This window comes from Budorcas taxicolor, chromosome 3 (assembly GCF_023091745.1).
Source record: "Budorcas taxicolor isolate Tak-1 chromosome 3, Takin1.1, whole genome shotgun sequence".
Classification (NCBI taxonomy): Eukaryota; Metazoa; Chordata; class Mammalia; order Artiodactyla; family Bovidae; genus Budorcas; species Budorcas taxicolor.
Window position 1 is genome coordinate 106,927,769 of NC_068912.1, and position 17,100 is coordinate 106,944,868.

The following is a 17,100-nucleotide window of genomic DNA, read 5'->3' on the forward strand; positions in this document are numbered from 1 at the left end:
CTAATGTGTCAGATCCTACTCTAGAATTCACCAAAGACAGAGAGTGTGCCAGCTCCCTCCATAGACTCCCTGAGCCCTCCTCTCCAGGGCGCACCTCTCCCAGGTGTCTCCACACTCAGCCCTGGCCTTTTCTAAACGAAAAGGCGTGTTGTCTACAACACTCTAGACAGAGCAGGAGCTGCACAGAATCACAGGCTCAAGTTAGGCTCCCACATGTGAAACAACGAGCCCACGGTGAGGCCACACTGATCTCTTCAACAAAGTGAGGACAAGAGCTGATAAGCCAAGAGGTTCCGACAGGCTTTGTCCTCAGACAGGTAACTATTTCCATAAGCCACATTTAATACTTGTGGGGAGGATGCAGGCGTATCTAACTATCCAAGGAGCCCAGATGTACAGCATCTGGGGCTATGCTCAGACATCAACTTCAGCTCTTCTTCAAACCTGTGACAGACAATGAATTCCAGAAGGGAGGAAGTTAGGCCGTTTGGGAAACAATGACTCTAAACACCTGGGCTTTTACATGTAAATCTCAGCTCTTTGTTGAATATAGAAAATAAAGTAATTCACAGTAGAAGGGAAAATAGGAGGAATCTGTGTAGACTAGAAATAACACTGTAGGAAGGAAAACACGCCTAATTAAAAAATCTTAAAGCGAGAATCTACTATTCCTGAAATACTAGCATGTATAAATAGATAAAGAACAAGGAGAAATCATGCAAATATAAAAGTAATACACCAATACTGGATTCCATCAAGAAATGAGAATTAAAAAAAAACAGAATTTTAAAAAGAGAAATAAGAATATACGACAAATCAGGCTAAATTAAAATGAACCTGTATCATTTGTAAAGTGTTAAGTCTGAGTTAGAAATAAAGGCCAGCAATCACCTCTTCTACTTTTCCTCCCATGTAACAGAAGTGACAGCCACCGCCCCAGCACTCAACACGATGGACCTATGTCATTAATAGGGCCACACCTGGGAAGTCACCCAGTAGGAGGAGAGAGAAGCTCACCAGTTTGATGCCCGAGAGGACCTCCAGCAGAGAGATCAGGTTATGGCCATCCCGCAGGTCTTCATAAAGGTCATTTATGTGCTTGCGGACCTGCGCGTGAGAGCAAAACAAGACTGATTTTTATTTGATCTTGAATTATTTCATTATCCACACAAGTTCTATGGCTCTATGTAAACACAAATTAAAGAGTTTGAAACTAAAAACAATAAACGATTCAGGAATATTCAGGTTGGAATACAATACACGTGAGATGGTAACACTTAACAGAGGCTTATATGTGTTTTTTTTTAATTGAGGCCAGATCTATTACATACGTCAGTCAACCCTGAATGATATTCCATAAAGTTTGGCCAAGTCTTGATCATCCCGAAACATCTCAGGAATTATTATGGACAAAAATATGATACAACAGCCAGTGATGGACACATGAGACCCGTCAGAGTCAGTACAGCCCTCCAGAGGGCTACAAAGGAAATCAAAACGCAGACACTCAGTGTTCCATGGGGTGTAGCTTTCAGTTAACCCCCTTTTTACCCAATACCTATAAATAAATAAATAGTGAATTTGAGAATTCTTTTCCTTTGGGGAAAAATAATTCTAATTTTGTAACTGAAACTATGGAAAAACAAATATCACTTTAGAAAAATGCGTGGGTAATGTCAAACACTAAATGCTTTAGGTGTTATCTCACCTACCCCTAACATCTGTAAGGTGGGCATTATTATATTACACATCATTACTATTATTATTATATTATGCCTCTTTTACATATGAGGAAATAAGGCACAAAGAGGTTAAGTAACTTGCCCTAAGGTCAAAACTAAGTGGAAAAACTGACCTCAGTTTCATCTTTCTGATTTTAGCCTTTGCCATTACAACAAGGCTTTGTAATCAGCCATAATCTCATTCTATTTATTTAATCCAAACAACTGCCCTGTGAAGTTCCTATTTCATAAGAGAAACTTCCTATTTTATAAGAAAAACTGAGGAAGCTAAGGCTCTGAGAAGTTATGGTCACACAACTTTAGGACGTGGCTACTATGACTGATTCATTCCAAGTCTACTGACAACTTCATTGACTGTTGCACAAACAGAATCAGAAGACCAGTGGAAATTATAAGAAGGAAGACCCTCTACAATATACATAACTTTCTAGGCAACAAGAGAAAGGGTTACTCTAGAAGTAGCGGCTTTCTAGTCACTGGAGTTTTTCGAGCAAGGGCTGGGATACTGGGATGTCTAACATTCACACGGAAGCCTGAACTGTAAGTCTTTCCGACTGTAATATTCTAGCATTCAAAACTGAGAATCTGAACAGACAAAGGCTGGAAACATCTTGGTGGACTTCCTAGAAGAGAAAGGGCTTGAAGGGTAGAAAACGTTTGATAGAAAGAAAGAGGATGGGAAAATCACGTAAGACTACAAAGCAGGAGGGTGCAAATATGAAGGATGTACATGTTTACACCTGTACGTGAAGGGCTAAGAAGCTGACACACAGATAACCCAATCGGAGAAAATAGTTCATTACCAATTGAATAACAGCTTTCAAATCTTGAAAGAATATTTAGCTTTTTTTGTGATATTGACAATGACATGATACACTTTTTAGTTTAATCTTCAATATTAACATCTTCTCCCTCACTTTCTTAAGTTTAGACAACAAATGAAGCAATACATTTAGCTCAGACTTGTACCACTTATTCATTTCCACGGTGTGAACACTCTTGCCACGCTGCGGAGAGACGCAGAGTAGCACACCAGTACAGGGTATTTCCACCAGAAAGAGGCAACAGACATAACTAACCTCAAGAGCACAGATGATGATAATCTAGTGAAGTATCTAAGCAGGAATGAATTTTGAGTATTTATTACCTTCGTTTTAAATATAATTTAAGTGTAAGTTTATATAATTTAACTTAATCATCGTGGCTGTGCTTAGAAAATAGCTCACAAGACTCCTGAACATTCGCTATTCGGCTCTCACAAGGCCACGAAAGCCGGCTCTGACATACGGGTGGCTCTAAAATCTTAAGACTCCTCCCTCAAGTGGGTCCCAGGGTTCAGGCTTGGGGCCTGGGACAACCCCAGTGCGCCACTCACGGAAATTAGCAGGTCAGAAGGCTTGGAAAGGGAGTCGGTTCTGACAAGTGCAGTCTTAAACATGCTGAGTATAAAACGCCAGCAAAGGAGCCACGAATGGAAATGTTCTGGGAGCAGCTGAAGTACCAGAATCCAACCCGGGTCAGCTGAGAACTCGAGTTTAGAAGCCATACGCACTGAGGTGCTAGCTAAGCACATGGGAAATGCTGGGCCTTCTGGGCTGGGGCAACAAGAAAAAAACCAGAGTGCTAAGGACTGAGCCTGAGGGAATAGCTGAAATTAGAAGGCAGGAGATGGGAAAGCAATCAACAAAGGACGGGGCGATGGGGGAAAGGCAGCGGAAGAGTCAGGCAACAAACAAGGAAGGAAAACCGAGGAAGAGACCATCACCGTATCCAACGCTACAGGACAAGGAGGATGAAGACTGAGAAACGGTTTATGAGTTTTCCTACACATCAGAGGGCTTTTGTGAGAATAATTTTCTGGAAAGTGGGGGGATGGAAATCAGGTTACAAACAAACAAAAGACTTTTAAAAGTCAGAAATTATTAAATAGTTGATATTAAGGGTTAAGAAGAGAAGAGACAACAATGAGTGATTTATTTTTGGCAGCTAAGACCTGAATACAGGGTATAAAAATCGGGAGTGGTCAAGGAGTAATTATTTAAATAAATTATATAGGGCTGTGAACCAGATGAGATCATGTTCTCAATGGGACAACAAACACCACAGAGTGCTGAACAGAAAAAGGAGGCCCTTAAAGTGTAAAGGTCAGTTTTACATCAGAGCTCCAATATTTCCTTCTGAAAATTCCAGTTAAGTTTTACACCTGTGAACAGTAAAGTTGAACCTTACAAGAAATTCAGATGAGAACTAGTTTACTAAGTTGCTCAGTCTTGGTGTGACTATAATAACTAAGTACCTATGGAAAACAGCAGAGAGGTATAGACAGAAGTAATGGGGGAGGTGAGTGTAGTGAGATTTTTTTCCCCTTAGAGAATTTTCAGCAGAGAATAGCTGTCTGTTTCTGAAGCACACTGGACACAGCTCTGCCGAGACAAGAATAAAGAACTAGCCAACATTTACTAGTGCTTTTACATCAGAAAAGTTTCAGATGCAGAGGTGAGATTTTGGAGGGCTCAGCTAACATACCAAGATCATACAGCTAGTAAATGACCAGGCCAATCAAATCCAGGTTTCCCCCATTCTAAAGTCTTTACCTCTTTTGTACATACTGGGTTGCCTCTAAAGTGTTCCACAAATCTCTCAAGAGAAAGTCCGGTGGACTAAGTACCAGAATATGAGGGGCAGCCAGCTAGGGCCAAGAGTGCTTAGGAGCCATCCACAGGCATGCTTCTTTCCAGCAATCATGCCACTCTGTTAACAAATAAGATGCGCACAAAACTTCAACTGTCCAGGTCCCTGCCTGTTTGTAGTCCCTGTGAAAATCACCATCAAAACTGGTCCTTTAGAAATCTCCAAGGAATATATACCAATGGCTAACAAACTCATGAGAAGATGCTCAGTATCGGTAGCCACAAGGAAAATGTAAATCAAACTACAGACAGACACCATTTCACACTGACTAGAATGGCTATAATCAAAAAGACGAATAATAAGTGCTGGTGAAGCTACAGAGAAACTGGAACCCTCATAACACTCCTAGTGAGAATATAAAATGGTGCAGCTGCTTTGGAAAACAGCCTGATAGTTCCTTAAAAGGCGAAACACAAGTTACCGTATGACTCAGCAATTCCACTCCTAGGTATATATTCGAAAGAATTAAAAACATATGTTCAGAAAAAATAATTTGTACATGAATGAATGTTCATAGCAGCATTCTTTGTTCACATTAGCCAAAGACTGAAAATAACCCAAATGCCTACATATTACACTCTGAGCAAGAAACCAGTTACAAACAACCACATGTTGTATGATTCCATTTACTTGCGATGTTCAGAATCAGCAAACCTATAGAGACAGATAGTAAATTGCCTAGGTGGTTGCCTGGGGCAGGGGAAGGAATGGAGAGGTGTATAAGGATAATGATTAAAGGGTACAGGGTTTCTTTATGGGGAGTGAGGAAAATAAATGTTCTTAAAGTGTGGTGATGTCTGCACAATTTTGACTATAATAAGAGTCATGGGACTGTATACTTTAAATGTGTGATATGTAAACTAAATCTCAACATAGCTATTTAAAAAAATTAATGAATGACTAAACTGTCAGACAAGGCCAATCCTCCCCGATCATCATGCATCCATAAACCAAGGAAAGCTCTGCTCTCCCAATTCTTAAAAGATTGGCTTGAGGGTATGAAAAAATAAACAGCTTCCCCCGATTTCCGAGTGGCTTTAGCAAAGGGAATAAACTGCACTTGAGTGCTTGGTATCAGAATCTGAGCTCAAAGGAACTTTAAAGATGACTTAATGCTTACAGATGAGAAATGCATTGTCTAGAGAAGTTACATAGCTCTGTAAAGTCATTTAGCTGGAAAGTGTCAGATCGCTGTCTCTTGACTCTGTGTTCACTGCTTTTTCCCTTCACAAGGCTTCCAGGATGCTCGCAGGGTAGAAACAACATTATTAAATTATAAGAGGTTCCCCCAAAAGAACCAAGGATTGTCCTGTCGTATTCTTTAATACCCGCAGAAAGCCTGATCTGGCAAAGTTTTGCTCAAAGACTCACTCTTAAAAGGAGCACAAGCAGCTCAATTTCCTTGATCCACACTATGTTGCAGAGCAATATATAAGTCAGAGGAGAGAGCTTTAAAGAGAAGAGTATGTTGTATGTCGTTTACTCTCATTTATACTTAGTAAGGGCTTCCCAGGCGGTGCTAGTGGTAAAGAACCTGCCTGCCAGTGCAGGAGACATAGGAGATGGAGTTCAGTCCCTGAGTTGGGAAGATCCCCCTGTAGGAGGAAATGGTAACCCGCTCCAGTATTTACCTGGAGAATCCCATGGACAGAGGAGCCTGACAGTCTAAGGTCCTTAAGGTCGCACAGAGTCAGACATGACTGAAGTGACTTAGCACACATACTTATTAAAAGATACAGGGAAAATGAGAATGAGCCTGGTAACTTCAGATGCATTTCTGAATTTATAGATTTCTCAGCCATAAAAGGGAAAATTCCATTTTGATTCAACAGCCAAATTTATCCTCCAGGAAAAGCCTAACACTAAAAAAGCAGATTATAGTTGTCATAAGTTATTTTGTTTGTTTTTTGTTGTTGCTGTTGTTGTTCTGGGTTTTTTTGGCGGGTGGGGAAGTGGGGGTCATAGACTTCTGGAGAGAACTGTGCTCAAATGCAGGGAACAAGAATGGGGGCTGGGAATCTCTGCTGAAATAAATAGAGTATGATGTGCGAGTAAAGCGTGAGGCTCCTTGCAGATAACAATTCTATGTCTCCTGTTTTGAGAGTTCCTTAAGCTTTGAGGAATCTGACAGTGATATGCGCCAACTCTGATTAACAAAGATTCTCTGAGGATGAGGATGACTGTAAAGTCCCCCAAGGGTAGCTTTACTTCACAGGCAGGCATTAATGCTCAGGGAGTAGAGAATCCAAGTTCAAACGTAGAACCGAATCCTTCAGATGGGGGTTGAAATGCACTGAGGGTGAAATCAAGCCCTGAGAACTCAGGTCTAGGCAGAGTTGGTCACAAGCCACCACGCTATGGTCACAGCTGGGCAACAAAGGCAACACTCCTCTCCTGAGCAGCATGACTCCGTCAATCTCCTACCTAAACCGCACTCCACTGCCAGGCTCCTTCTGACCTTTCCCACAGACATGAATAAGCGAAGAGGTGTGAAAGTAAATGCAGTGTTGAGGGAGCAGCGAGCTGTCTCATGTGGCCGCGATACAGAGGCTGCACAGGAAAGGGCGCCTGGAACCACTAGCTAGAGAGCCTCAAACAAGCAGAAAAAAATTGAGACCATCAGTAAAAACTTGGGAGTTAAAAACTTTTGCTGGTTTTCTGTAGGTCTTAAGTAAAATCCCAGGAAGGCCAATGGCTTCTAAATGGCATACATGAAAAAAAAAAAAAAAAAACAGAAAGGACGACTCCATCTGTTAGATTAAATGCTTCCCTTCCTTTCTACCCACTAACCTCTGCAGTCCATAGAAACTGACCACAGAAAGCTCATGCTCTCTGTTCTGTCTCACCCTCTCAGCCTTTCTTGAAGTTGTTTTTAGGGAGATATATCTATACTTTATAAGCTGCCAGGACCCAGAGAAATAGCAGGGATAATGCAAATAAAAACCTCACTTAAAATTCTAGATCTTTCTCTGATAGTTCTGGTGTATGAACTCTTCCATCTATAGGACTTGCATTCTCCCTTAGGCGATCTGTATGTATATTTCAGGTGCTTGCATTCTTAAATCTCTTTTAAGATTGGACCAACAGTGCTCGCAGCTAATAAAGAGGAATGAATCAGCTTATTCAATAATGAACTGTTTCCTAAAGAGATATCTGGGAATCCAAGAGATTAGGTTATAACCAAATCTACAACTTGAGGGCTTGGTTGCTTTGATCTTACATCAGTCTGCCTGCCAGTGGCAACACGAATGTGGTTCATGTGTACTTGGGGAGCAAAGCAAAAGATGCTTGAGCTACAAAAAATAGATTTTGATCCATAATTCTCAGCCCAAAGTTCAAAGACAGCCAGCGTGGAGCAATGATTCTGATGAGCAGTGAACCTCTGTGAAATACCCAAAGGTGAGAAAATGCCATTGGAATGGTAAGGCTGGGGGAATAGGAAGAGATGAAAAGTCGCCAGGGATTTAAGTAAAGCTCTGGCTGGCCTCCAACTGCTAACAATGCCATGTGTGTTTGTCTCGTTTCTCCCCGCCCTGAGCCTCCTGTCATCACACAGCACTGAGGCTGAGGCCCAACAGGCAACAGCAGCTACAAGTGAAGAGCAGGGAGCCAGAGCGTTTGTACTGAACTACAAAGTTTAGGGGGACAAGCCTGAAGAAGGAACAGTTCAGTTTCTCCAAATCTTAAGAGATGAGGTATGCAAACAGAGCAAGATAGGGGCATCTTGAAAAGAAACAACAAGTCATTTTGGTCAGAAGACTCGTGATTGGTCTTTAGCTCCACCCTTCACTAGCTGTATGATCTTGGAAAAGTCACTTCATCCTTCTAATTCTCAGCTTCTTCAGCTGTTACACTGAAAGGATAAAATATCTTTACATCCTTCAGGGTTACTGTACAGATCAAGTCAGATTAGAATACGCTTTGTAAGCTAAAAGGACTACTGAACTGTTATTCACTCCAGGGAACAAATCCTTACTGAATGCTTCTCATGCTCCTGGTGCAGGACTTGGATGAGACAGCAGCACAGCGAGCCCCAACCCCCTAGGAGCAGAGGACACCAAGGTGTGAACACACACCCATCTCTTCAAAGTGGTGTGGAACAGAGATGGAGCTGCAATAGTCACAGGGATGGAGGTCAGGGTCTCAGGAAGGGGATACTGGACCTGGGCCTTGAAGAGTAAGTGGATGATGGCCAGGCAGCAGAGGTCAAGACATGCCTTCAAGGGAGCGAGAAACGAACAAGCAGAGAGGTGTGAAAGTATACCGAGTTTAGAAAGCGGTGACTGGCTTCCTGTGGCTGCAGCGCAGGCTACACAGGGGAGAGTGCCTGGCTGGAAACGGGTTGTGAAGGGCTCTGCACCCTGACAGAGTTATTTGTCACCAAATGAGAGGCAACTGGTAAATGCTGAAGAAATTAAGAGGAAAACGGCAGGGTTTTTTTCTCCCTCTCCCTCTCCCTTTCCCTTCCTTCTTTGTCCTGACTAAAAAAATAGGACACAACATCAACCTTCAAATTACAGTCTGGGAGAATGACAGCTGCTGCAGCTGCTGTAACAGAAGCATGTAAGGAGGACAGAGAGGACACCCAGGAAAGGGTGTCAATTCCATGAGGGAGAGCCAGGGAGATATTTACCAAGGGGAGTGACGGTGGTGGTGTCCAGGCAGAACAGAGTTGGGGAAGGTAATCCAAGCAGAGAGTGCCCCAGGAGCAAAGATACAGAGTCATAAAGAGCGTGCCAAACAGTTCAGCAAGAGTGTAAGGTCCAAGGGGAATGTGACACTGTGAGGCCGCAGAGGTGGGCACACCAGCGCCAGGACTGCAGAGGTGAAGAGTACAGGTGCTAGACTTTAGGTTGCCTGAGTTCTAGTGTTTTACTTCTACTTCTTTCTAGTGCTGTGACCTTGAACAGGCTGTTTAACCTCGCTAAACCTCATTGATAAAATGGGACTATGAACAGACTCTATAGTATAAGGTCACTGAAGAATTAAAGGAGATGATCCACGTAAAGGGCTTAGGACAGAAAGTACGATTTACACTAAACACTCAATAAATTACTACCATTATCATCACGTTTGTTCTTACAGAAAACTTTATTAGGAAACTATTACAGTGGCCAAGTCAAGAGAAGAGGCCCTGGACTAGGGCAGAAAAGAGAAATCAGAAGCAAGCATCTTTCTGAGTTGGAAGTGATTGACTGGAGTTGGTGGCAGGGAGAGATGATGGGCGGGACTAAATATAGTATGAGTCCAGGTTCCTAACTTGGATAGCTAGGTACATGAATGAAAATACTGAGCACTTTGGGAGGTACTGAATACAGGATATGTCTGGGTAACATCCAGATGACTGTGTCGAGGACACTATTGAGATACGGGTCTCTGGCTTAGGAAAGAACACAGAGAAAGGCTCTATCATTACCTCCTGATCTAAATCTTGTATTAAGAGTTTGAAAACCGACCTCACCTGCAGTTAAAAAAGTGACCTAAGGAGCTATGTCTGATTTATGTAAGCATCTCCCAGGCCATAGTTCACTGAAATACATTGACAGATCCCTAACCCACAGAGGAAAAGAAAACCCCAGCCCCCCAGATTGTTCGTGTTTGTGTCTTTAGAATCATGTGGCTGCAGGGGTTTACACCACCATTTAAGGGACAACCACCACGGCTCACACACAAGCAAAAGCAAAGAGTGCAGAGAACTGAATGTAGAAGACACACAGAGAGAAAGAAAAATGAGAAAACAAAGAGCTCGTAAAAAGAGCAGAGTGCAGCTGCCTAGTGACATACAGTTTTCATAAAGCTCAGATGCATCCAGGCACCAGACTCTGGAGATCACCCCTATCCCTCTCTACGTGTGATTCCTTGCATTCTATGCAAACAGAATGATCCCTGAGGCTAACACAGATAAGACGGCCAAGAATACAGAGAACAAAACAAGAAAATGCTCAAGGTTAGGGGACGTCAACATGGAGGACAAGAAGCCAGTGAAAGAGGCAGGAGCATTCATGGAGGGAAGCGGTAACTTGGGAAAAAGCAGTGTCCTGGAAGGCAACATAAGAGAGGGCTTTAAAGAAGCAGTGAGTTAGTCAATACTATCAAATGCTACAAAGAAATCAAATGAGAGAAAGAGAAAACCACTGGAAACAGCAATTAAGAGGTCCCTGGTGATCTTTCTCAGAGCAGCAATTATTCATAACTCAAAATTACCTGAGTTGAGTAATTACTATAACTTAAAAACTTTGCATTCAAATCTGACTGTCATATTAGTCGTACTGTTTATCCTTGGGTAGGTAATATGTCTCTGCCTTGGGTTTTCCTCTTTTTTAAAACAATAAGATCTCCCTCCAACCCTAGCCATTTTGCTCTGTATTTTAAACTGCATGGGGGTTAAACATGTCTATACATACTAAAAAGTTCACTAAACTGATGATTTAAGACTTGCACACTTTAAGAGAGAACAAGACTCCCTCTGCCCCATCCTTACACAGTAATCAGATTTAAAAATTTAAAACAAAATAGGGGCTTAAAAAATAGTATGCAAAGTTTGACTCAAAGCACTCTTGGAATCTCAGGAATCACCCCATGGTATGCTCAACCTCAGCCTTCTTAGGTAATGGAGGAGTTACTGTCTTCACCAAGAAACTCATCCATGAAAGTTTCCACACTCACTATTAGGGATATGTTAGATATATATGTATATATATACATGTATATATATATACATACATATATATATATATATATATATTTTTTTTTTAAGAAAGAAAAGAAAAACAGACATGCATCCCCATCAACTGGACCCTGCAGCCAGCAACATGAACCGTCCGGGAGGGGCCTGACGGGTTCAGGCCCATGCATCCCCATCAACTGGACCCTGCAGCCAGCAACATGAACCGTCCGGGAGGGGCCTGACGGGTTCAGGCCCATGCATCCCCATCAACTGGACCCTGCAGCCAGCAATATGAACCGTCTGGGAGGGGGCCTGACAGGTTCAGGCCAGGGGCGCCCCCGAGGGGTCCTACCTTCATGAGGTGCTTGTTGGCCCACTTGGTGAACGTCTTCTTCTGCACTCGGTCCCGTTCATCTGTGAGGAGACAAGGAGAAGGCGCCGGCTTAGCACTGCCTGATGCCACATGCCCAGCCTCTGCCTTGCCCACACCCAGCCTCTCCAGCACAGTGGAGGCGGCTTCTTCAGCCTGAGAGACAGTGTCTTGTTGTTGGGAAGGTTCAGTCTCTCTGAATTTCTTTTTCTGTCCCTTTACACATTAGACAGAATCACATGCCTCAAGAATCATGTCACCGCAAAGTCTCCTTCACATCCTAACTCTCCAGAGAGGGCAGTGATTCCATGCACCCCCACCCCACCCCCAGCAAGCTCCAAAAATCCAAAGCTGTGAAGACCCCCAGCAGGAGGGCGGAGTGGCCTTGGCCCTGGGACACCCAGTGCTGAGGTTACATTTCACCCTCCACATGCGGGCCTCCTGATCAATGCTCTCCTCCCTCCCCCTCCTCCCCTAGGACTCCCTCACTCCAGCTTCCTCCCCAGCCTTGCCAACCAAATCTCAAAGCTGCCCACCAGGGCCCCCTGCAATCTCTCTTCCCCTCCCTCCCTTCTCCAAGCCTTACACCCCCCATTTTTCTTCGGCAAATTCTGCTCCATTCTGACTTTGTTCACCTCTTCAACAGAAACATGGCTGTCGACACCTGACAATGACTGCATCACAGAGGCCTGGTCACGAGGAGGACTCACTTTCTCCCACCACAGCCACCTCCAGACCACTGACCCTTCAGGTCTGTTCCTCTTCTATTTATTTGGAGCCCTTTCCCTCCACCGTATCATCCTGTTTGAATCATCCCTGCTTTCATCGACCGTTCCCTGCGGCATGCACCCCTCCGTGTGGCAAATCTACCTTAACCTCCCCCAACAGCTTGGTTCAATGGGTATTCTCTGACGTCATCTTCAAATTATTTCAACATACGTGTGGACAATGCATATGAGCCTGCTTGGCTCCACTGACCTTCATCTCCAATCCATAGCCAGCCACCACCATGCCACTTCCTAGGCCTCATTCCTTCTCCAAACACAGCCACTCAGCAGTCATTGCTACCAATCTTTCCTATCTCCTCCTCACTTTCAACCTTCAGTTGCTCTCTTTTTACTTTATCCTATTTATTAAGAACATCTAAGATTATCCCAGTCTGTGCCAGACAACATGATTAAGCAAGTCAAAGCTGTTGTCAGGAGTACCCCAGGGACTCTCACCTCCCTGACCTTCTACTACTTTCACTAGGACAATCCCCAAGCCGCGATGACCACGCCTCCATTTCTTCTCCAACTAAGAGAAATTTCAGAAGTAGCAGAACTATGTAAATCTGACTCACTAGTAACTCACACAAACTTCAATTAGGTTTTCTTTCCCTACTGCCCAGTTATTCCCTTCTTACTGATACCCAGGTAAAAGCCACACAAGCACTGGTCCACCACTTCCAGGTGGATGCCCATCTTCTTACTTCTCTGAGTCTATAGCCATCTAGTAAGTTCTCCTTCATCTGTCTCTAACCTTACCCTCACCTCTTCCTTTCCAGTCTCTGAGTCTATAGCCATCCAGTAAGTTCTCCTTCATCTGTCTCTAACCTTACCCTCACCTCTTCCTTTCCAGTCTCTGAATCTATAGCCATCCAGTAAGCGTTCCTCCAACTGTCGCTAACCTTACCTTCACCTCCTTTCCGGCTTTGTTTGTAGGAAACAGTGATCTTTTCCTACTACAGACCATGGAAGTTAGGAATTAGAATGCATTTGTCTAATTCCTTGCTGATTTGCAAATCCCCTCAACAACAATCATTTTGTTTAGAGCTGAAAGGTCTGTCCAAATCTTGCATACATCTACAATATTATTGGAGCTTAAAACTTAATAGAGAATTCTTCATAAGCAACATATGCTAATTAAAGTTCCATAAACTGTCATAATCTGCATCCTTATAAATTCTACCTATTGGCACTCATTAGGAACTGTTGAAACTTTTTTAAAGTCTAATCTAATTTTCCCTTCATAGAGGCCTGCAAGTATTTAAGTCAGAATTTTTATTAGATTTGACCACTGTCATTCCAACATATATTGATCATTTGATCTTTTCAGATGCGGATTTAGTTACCTGACCTCTTCATAATCCTTTCCAAGCTTGTGTCAGAGTCAGCTTGCAGCTATGATCTCATCTAAATCACTGACATTTACGTTCTTTTCACAGCAAGCTACTTTCTTCCTCTCCACTTCTCCAAATGCTATTTAAAATCCAGCTCACTCATTCACTCATTTATTCTTTGAATAGGTCTTAGTAAGGAGCTAGCTGTTTGGAATAGCCTGTATTATACAAAGTCACATCTCTTTAAAAGAGATGACAGTCTGGCAGAAAGAAGAAATACCCTCAATATGGCTGTAACAGAGGTAAGCAGAGTGCTCAAGAACATAAGAGGAGCAGTTAAGCCTCTCTGAGTACAGGAGGCTAGTGAATGTCTCTAGGTGGGTGACTCTACTAAACTTTAAAAAATGAGTTACAAGCTAGTCAGAAAGAGAAGGGAAGGGGCAAGGCTACGAGAAGTTCCACCTAGTGCAAAGTAACGGAGATATGAAGGAGCTCCTGTTCAGACAACTGCACAGAATTAACGGCAGCTGAAAGACAGGATGTGTATTAGGTGGCAGTGACACTTAAAACTGGACAGAATGGCATGAGTCAAATCATGGCCTTTCATGAAAGCTGCTTCTGCTGCTGCTGCTAAGTCGCATCAATCATGTCCGACTCTGTGCGACCCCATAGACGGCAGCCCACCAGGCTCCCGCATCCCTGGGATTCTCCAGGCAAGAACACTGGAGTGGGTTGCAATTTTCTCCTCCAATGCATGAAAATGGAAAGTGAAAGTGAAGTCGCTCAGCCGCGTTCGACTCTTAGCGACCCCATGGACTGCAGCCTACCAGGCTCCTCTGTCCATGGGATTCTCCAGGCAAGAGTACTGGAGTGGGGTGCCATTGCCTTCTCCGTGACAAGCTAAGGAGTCCAAACTTTATCACCAAGAAACTGGTAAGGGAAGATAAGAGAACATATTAAAAGATTTTAAACAGGAGAATGACATGGTGAGATGGTTACTCTGGCAGCCTTTCCCGACAATCCCATGTCTCAACAGTTTCTTTGTTCTCCAAATTTTTATGGTATCTACTATGATAATCACTCAATCTGTATTTACATAATTATATAAATTCTAAACTTAGAATAACCTTATTGTTACTCATCAATAAGATCATTAACTCCCTGAGGAAAGACATCATGCTTTACATTTTTACATCTACCATAGCTACTAACATCTAAAGCTTGACATAATAAGACCTAAAATAAATTCTTCCACTTATTTGAATTGAGAGTCAGCTTTTTAGCTATTGGAAGCATAACTGATGAGAAACCATCTGGTTTCCCTAGTGCACTATCCCCATGGGAAGGCTTGGGAGGCGAACAGAATAACTATGGGTAGAAAATAAAGAAGATGCAATCGTGTTAATCACACCTCCAGGTCTAAAGGATACGAGGCCGTGAACTAAAAAGAATTCACATGAATCCACCTCTTCAAAATATTGGCAAGTTTAAAAGGAAATTTATTAACTTTTCCTTTTCCATCTATGTAGTGTTTAACCTATTACAGCAAACATGTATTACTTTTATAATAAAAAGAAATTCTATAAAGAAAACTTGTGTCTTCAGATTGATAACTCTGGAATATTAGAAACAGCCTATTTTTGGTTATAAAGCTAATCAGTAGAGCAAGGCAGAGTAGACCTGGCATTGGTGAAAATTCAGAACTTTTAGTCAGCTTTAACATTGTTTTCCTAGACAGCATATTCAAAAGCAGAGACATTACTTTGCCAACAAAGGTCCGTCTAGTCAAGGCTATGGTTTTTCCTGTGGTCATGTATGGATGTGAGTTGGACTGTGAAGAAAGCTGAGCGCCAAAGAATTGATGCTTTTGAACTGTGGTGTTGGAGAAGACTCTTGAGAGTCCCTTGGACTACAAGGAGATCCAACCAGTCCATTCTAAAGGAGATCAGTCCTGGGATTTCTTTGGAAGGAATGATGCTGAAGCTGAAACTCCAGTACTTTGGCCACCTCATGCAAAGAGTTGACTCATTGGAAAAGACTCTGATGCTGGGAGGGATTAGGGGCAGGAGGAGAAGGGGACGACCGAGGAAGAGATGGCTGGATGGCATCACTGACTCGATGGACGTGAGTCTGAGTGAACTCCGGGAGTTGGTGATGGACAGCGAGGCCTGGCATGCTGCAATTCATGGGGTCACAGAGTCGGACAAGACCGAACAACTGAACTGAACTGAACTGAATACTATTTTCCATTATGTTTGCATGTCCCTGCCAACAGGTGATGATACTTATTGGGACACTGGAGTTTTCACATATTGGATTGGGCTCTTTCTTTTTTTCTTTTTGGCTATACCATGCAATTTGCATGATCTTATGTCACTGACTTGGGCCCCAGCAGTGGAAGTGCCAAGCCCTAACGACTGGACTGCCAGGGAATTCCCTAGACTCTTACAAGAAATAAATTTCTTGATTGGCCAACATGTGATTAGAAGACTGGCTAAAGAAACACACAGAATGACATCAAAACCAAGTCACCTGTAAGAGTCCTGTTCACTGTCTCATATCTTTTAGACATGAAGATGCTATTAACACAACTGAGTCTTTTAAATTTTACTACCCACAGTTATGCTGTTCACCTACCAAGCCCTCCCACGGGGATAATGCACTAGGGAAAGTGGATGGCCTCACATCAGTCATGCTTTGAATAGCTAGAAACCTGACTTTCAATTCAGAGGGAAGAGGTCCAAGTACTTACTCTGAATATAATCACTAAAAGCAACATGATTACAAGTCTTTCCCAAGACCAGCTAGACTGCTTAGAGCTGAGCTATAGTTCCTCAGAAAAAGGTTTTATATAACAACCTTGCCCCAAAGCTGAAGGATTCTTTCTTAGGATACTATGTTGTAGACCAAACAATTACATGAACATTCTCTCCTGACTTAAGCATTAGGATAACAGGACACCAATACCGCAGTGCCTGGAATTTAACATCTTAATATTTCAGCAAGGAAATTCATTAGGGAAGTCAAACAACTCGATTACATAGACCTTCAGAACACTCCAAACAGCTCAGACTTCGAAAGTTTCTAATAAGTTTTAGGTTTGATTCCCCACACACAAATCCTTCATTTAATTCCAGGCCCAGCAAAGATCTTTCTACCTAACACTGGAGATAAAAGTTTAAGAAGATATATTTATATGAGAAGAAAACAGTCAATCAGAACAAAGGTGATGTTACTTTTAAAAGCTTCTTGTACATTCAGCTCCACCAAAGGCTATGAACTGACAACAAAGAACCCAACAGCCTCCTGGGAAATTCTTAGACTGAACTTACAGAGGCACCAACTAGTCATGTGAGGATTACTCAGTTAGAAAGGTTTAATACTCATGTCCAACTTTACTAAGACACCAAGCTACCAATACCTACCCTAACTTTCTTAATTTTAGTGTCACTGGCAGAGTCCCTCCTTGCTACCTAAGTCCGTCCCCCTGAAGTGTGGATCCTACGTCTTCCCTTCTCCTTGAGAAGCT

General features: G+C 42.7%; 1 protein-coding gene across 1 annotated transcript in view; it reads right to left on the bottom strand.

Annotated features, from left to right (window-relative positions):
- The window catches only part of MACF1 (microtubule actin crosslinking factor 1), a 340,332-nt gene that overhangs the window by 201,074 nt on the left and 122,158 nt on the right, over nt 1–17,100 (bottom strand). Inside the window, exons 2-3 of the mRNA XM_052636851.1 lie at nt 11,453–11,514; nt 1,018–1,107 (exon numbers count right to left, since the gene is read on the bottom strand). Of these exons, the coding sequence (XP_052492811.1) occupies nt 1,018–1,107; nt 11,453–11,514 (152 nt within the window). The remainder of the gene's footprint in view (nt 1–1,017; nt 1,108–11,452; nt 11,515–17,100) is intronic.